Genomic DNA, 5,523 nt, shown 5'->3' on the forward strand with positions numbered 1-5,523 from the left:
GCTTACAATCTTTTTATTCCCGAGGCCTGGGTAACTTGTAGACTGCCACCGCGCTTACTTTTTTCTTTCTACATTCACTCCTGACTGTATGCTACTCAACTAATTTCACATGGGCATTAAAGATATTCCTATGTGGGTTCCTACAAATATATTTTGGGTTAATTCCTTTGGATCCTTAAAATTAGGCCCTTTCAGCCTGTGGCGTAGTGGTTAAGGTGGCTGGACCTCACATGGACAGCTGCACAGTCTCAATCTGGACCTCCGGGATTGAGAAACACTGGGCACATACGCCTGTGAGCCCCCGATGCTGAAAGGAGAGAGGAGTGGAGGGCACTGCACCGGGATCTTTCCCCATGGGAGGTGCTTTTTCTCTCTGGAGAGCATACGTGCACCTTCTGGCAAAATTCAAGGGAAAAAAAATAGGCCCTTAATACTATTTCTACTTCTGTTTCCCTATTTCAGTACATTGTCGACTCTTGTCTTCATAAAATACACCCTTGTCCCTAAACTAAAAGGGCCAATTCCAGATTTTTCAATAGCTTTGAAGGGAATCAGAAGAAAGCCACTATCTCCTGTGAAAAGATCCCTTTGAGATACTTGACAAAGTGCATGTTCTTCAAATCCTAGTTTAAATGTTTCATCTTTTTTTTTTCCTTTGTGAAAGAGAAAATAGGCCTTGCCACATTGTGACCCTCCTTCCCCAGCCCTGCAACATGGAGGGTCTGTGCCCAGGGAACAAGCTCAGGCCTCCTCTGCGACTCCAGCCTCCCACGCTGTGGCACTGTGCACTGCTGTGGTTGAGCCTGAATGCTAGATCTATAGGCGCTTTCACTTATTAGTCCAATTGTTTAGTTTCTGACTTTAGTTGAAATCTTCATTTACATACAATGTATTATTGTTCTCACTCTGTTCTCCCCAGCTCTGGTGAACCACTTGAGCAAAGGGATGAATCAAGTTGGAACTGATTCAAATTCCTCCCCTCCCAGAATAAGAATGTGTTACTTTGTTTCGAACTGTAGGCATTATCAATTAGGTTCTTAATACATATTTTTCTAATAAACTGCAAAAAATGTTTTGTCCAGTCTAACTCTGCTTTTCCTCTGACAGTGTTTACAGTGGAATGAAAAGAGTGGGCTATGATGTGGCAAGATTTACTATACTTAAGCAGCAACTTTGCCCGACTCGGCATGTTAAAAAATAAGGTACGTCATCTTTTTAAAATCAAATGCATCTTTAACTCATGAAATGTATTTTAATTCAACCTTCTTTTTTTTTTTTTTTTTTGGAGAGAGATTTGTTATAGGGTGCATGTGCTCACCAGAGAGACAAAGTGAGAAATCACTCCCCAGGGGGATGGCCATGCCACAGTGGCCACCCTTTTCTCCTCTACTCTCTCAGGATCTGGGGCATGCACACACACACACACCTCTAGCATGAGTTTTAAGCCTCTGTGTCCAGGTCTCGAATGTGTCCAGCAATGTCACCATTACGCCATCTGCTGGTCCTTTCAGCCATCATTTGAGAGTATAAAAATAGTTCACAGACTGTGCTTCAGCTAGGGATTGCCAGCAGCAGTGGGAGATGCTAGGTGTAGGGTCGGAGAGGTACTCGCCCGGCCGTCTCAGCCATGTGGTCATCTTTACTTTATCCAGGAAATGCATTCTGTTGACACCAAAGAAAGCAGGTGGTTGAGCTGGCCCTGTGGCCTAAGGCTTAGGGAGCTGATCCCACATGGTCCACTGCAATGCAAGTCCTGGCCCCAGGGGCTTCAAAAACTTGTCTGCATGTGTGCCCCAAATCCCAAAAGGATGGAAGAAAAGGGACTGCAGCAAGACCATGCCCCGTTAGAGTGTGGGAGGGATTCTCCCTCTCCCTCTCTGTCTCGGCTGAGTGCACACAACCTCTGGCAATATATTTTTTTTAATTAAGTGCTTAAATGCAGGATTCTCTCTAGTATTTGCCTGGAGTCTAATTTAATTACAATGAAACAGCACAGGTTTGTTTAGGCATGTGCAGTTAATAGGCCGTAATGAATTTATTCATATTATAATTAAGGCTTTAGTACTCACATGAAAAGCTCTCCCCTTGTTGCTGCCACAAATGAAGCCATGGGTCTGCCCAGACCTGGGCAGTGATGGGCAGGCTTCTTTACTGCGTGGTTCACAGAGTGTGCCATCGAGGTTGAGTTCTGGAAGGTACTTTCCACAACGTTCTGTAAATGAAGACTTTCTCCCCTTCTTTTTAGGGTCACTCATCTAAAAACGGTACCTTAGCTGTTACAGCCGCTGCTTTCCAGGATCACATCTTACACGATCTCCAGCTTCAAAATCTTTCAGTAGCAGGTCATTGTAAGGCACAAGTACAAAAGAAAGAGAGCAAGCCCAGATCCCTAAAAGGAGAGAGCCAAGCAGTGGTAGATACTGGACGGAAAAAGGCTCCACAGGGCCCCAGGGTGGGCGACCCCGAGAGAGAATACGTTCTCGATCCAGAACCACAGCCGCTGACTTTAGGTAAGCTCTCCTGGTCACTCACATTTGGGCTTCCTAGAAAAAACGAATCTATTTAGGTCAATAGTATGATTTTTATAGTATAGAAATAATAGGTTTTAATTTGTAGTCATACAGATAGGTTTGTATGCACTGAGTTTAAGAATAATGGGGGATAATTTGAGCAAAATAAAGACAGGTATGATAAGTGGAATACAAATAAGTAAAAAGAATAAGAGAAATAATCATTAATCCACACCAATAGGGGTAAATAACTGAATTATGGAAAAGAAAATGTTTTGTTGTGTTTTGTCTTGAGAGATTTTTTGCTATAGAGTACATGTACTCACCAGAGAGACAGTGAGACAGTGAGAAATCACCCCCAGTGGCCACACCGCAATCCCTTCTCCTGCGGCCTCCTTTTAGGATCTTGGGCACACACGCAGATGTTCCTGGCATGAGTTTTAAGCTGCCAGGTCTGGGACTCAAACTGCGATCGACTATGTAGGAGTCCAGTGACGTAACCACTACGCCATCTGCTGGTCCCGGAAGAAACTCTTACGGTAGAATGACAGCTAACAACCCTGGTAGATGGGGTCAGAGAAACTGCTCGTTTAACAAACTTGACAGCGATAACCCAGGAGAAGCGGAGACCAGGGGGGAAACATGCGGTGACACGACATCGTCCCAGCCTCAGGACCTCCCTGTGGGGGCAGACGGCGCGGTGCAGGGCTGCAGGGTAGCACCTGGCAAACAGCGCCTCAGCCACGCCCTCCAAGCTGCCTCAGCAGGACCCCCTCGTGCCTCCTGCTAAAGACACACAGCACTTCTGTGCCGTCCTGGCCAAAAGCGTGTCGGAACTCACTCGTGAGGGGACTCGACCAGTGTGCTCCCGAGTCTGCTCATGACAGGCACAGCCCTAGGGACTGTCTCAGAGAGGGGACGAGGCGGCCTGACGGGCTCAGAAACACGCACACCAGTGAGAAAGGGCGAAATGTGAGTAAGGCATCGAGACTAGGTACTTCATTAATTTCCTGGTTTTGATAGTTACACTAAAGTAAAACGTTAACTCGGGTTTGAAGGCATGTGAGAATTTCTTAGGTTTTTTTTTTAAAGAAAGTATTTAATTTTATTTATTGCTATCATTATTATTACTTTAAATTTGTTATAGGGCATGTATGCTCACCAGAGAGAGACGGGGGGAGGGTTGTGAGAAAGCGAGTTGCCAGGCCTGGGACTAGAACCACGGTCAACCACATGGGAGTCCAGCAGCCTATCCACCCTGCCACCTGCTCGCCCCTCTTTATACAGTTTTAAACAAACTTTTGTGAGGCAGAAGCTGTTTTAAACCGAAAAGCTAGACATAAAGGCGGTGTTTTCTTCAGTAAATGATAGTGAGTGTCCTTGGGAGGGAGGCCTGTGGGTCAGAGTCACCCACGAGGCGGAGGGGAGCCTGACCCACAGCGGTGCCTGCTGGGGACGTTCTGTATTATTTTCCTCTGAGTTTGTCTAACAGTGCTAGCTGTCTTCTAGAAAATGACACGGCTTGAGAGCATGCTGGGGCCTGGAATAACCTTATACAGTAATGTGATGGCCGTCTAAGGTTGTGAGAAGACCATCTAAAACTTCATCATAGTCCGTCTCAAAATTCTGAGAGTAAAGATTTAAACTGGACATCAGGAAGAACTTCCCAATTTGGAAACTAGGGTTATAAAGAAGAAGAAATGAGGATTTTGACCACCGAGGACCCTCTGCCCAGGCTTCACCCTCCTGGTCCCCAGTCTAGCCAGGAGGCCAGTTAGAGTCCCCTGCTTATTCTCTTTCCATTCCTCTCTCTGCTTGTAACGCTTTGTTTTGCATTTTTAAACTTAGCTCTCTACTGCTCTTCTGACTAATTTTTACCTTTCCCCCACCCATACTCAGCAGCCATCAGCAGCCACCTATACTTGAGCTCCAAGTGGCCCCTTTCATGCAGCACACCACGCTGATTTCATTTTTTGACAAAAAAAAATTTCTTACGGTGTTTGTCTTGTTTTATCTCTAATTTGGATTTTTCTTTTCTTTTGAGAGGTTTTTGCTATAGGGTGCGTGCGCTCGCCAGAAAGAGACGGAGACAGAAAGCGAGAAATCACCCCTCAGGGGGGATGGCCATACCACAGTCCCTTCTCCTTCATTCCCCTCTGGGAATCTTGGGCGCGCACGCACACGCACCTGCCGTGAGTTTAAGCCACCAGGTCTGGGACTCAAACCGCAGTCGACTACATGGGGGTCCAGCGACATAGCCATTACGCCAACTACTGGTCCTGGTTTTTTCTATTCCTTTTTCTTTTCTTTTTACCTTTCTCACTTTTCTGCTCAGTCTCCCATACACTGATTTTCTAGACAGGTCTAGGTGCTCAGTAGGCAAATATCTGAATACTTTCAGGGTCAGATTAATCTTCAATTTTCATTCAGTCAGTTGTGCAAAGGGATAAAAATGGTACTGTTTCCAGACTGCAGGTCACTTCTTTTTGCATTCCTCTGACTGCTCAGATTTAACTGCAAAAAATAGGAAAAAGTGTATAATCCATCAGATGACCAGAAACCACCGCAGAAGCACAAGAAATATGAGAAACCAAGAAAATCTCTCTCCTCTAATGGAAAAGAATAACTCTTCTTCCTCCACAAAGAATACGAGGGAACTCCTGGAAGTGTCAGATAAAGAATTTAAATTATTCACAGTGACAAAGGTGACAGAGATGCGAGAGAAGAGAGACAGTGAACTCCAGGAGATGCAGGAGAAAAGAGACAGCAAGTTCCAGAAGGTGAGAAAGGTCTTGCATGATCTGAAAGAGGAGATACACATGAGAAAGAAACAGAATTGTTAGAGATGAAGGCTGCATTACAAGAAATCAAAACTTCCTTTGAAAATTTCAAAAGCATGGGAACCAGCAGTTAGCGTAATGGCTATGTTACTGGACTCCCAAGTAGTCGACTGCGGTTCACGTCCCGGACCTGGTGACTTAAAACTCATGCCGGGCATGTGTGCGTGCATGCC

The 5,523-nt window shown here is 45.4% G+C and overlaps 1 protein-coding gene across 6 annotated transcripts in view; it reads left to right on the forward strand.

Annotated features, from left to right (window-relative positions):
* Positions 1-5,523, forward strand: part of RNF32 (ring finger protein 32) — a 32,355-nt gene that overhangs the window by 1,440 nt on the left and 25,392 nt on the right. For all 6 annotated transcript variants that reach the window (XM_006143809.3, XM_027770052.1, XM_027770053.1 and 3 more), the window contains exons 2-3: positions 1,108-1,202; positions 2,246-2,510. In XM_006143809.3, the coding sequence (XP_006143871.1) occupies positions 1,137-1,202; positions 2,246-2,510 (331 nt within the window). In that variant the 5' untranslated portion in view covers positions 1,108-1,136. The remainder of the gene's footprint in view (positions 1-1,107; positions 1,203-2,245; positions 2,511-5,523) is intronic.

This window comes from Tupaia chinensis, unplaced genomic scaffold (assembly GCF_000334495.1).
Source record: "Tupaia chinensis unplaced genomic scaffold, TupChi_1.0 Scaffold000110_1, whole genome shotgun sequence".
Taxonomy (NCBI): Eukaryota; Metazoa; Chordata; class Mammalia; order Scandentia; family Tupaiidae; genus Tupaia; species Tupaia belangeri.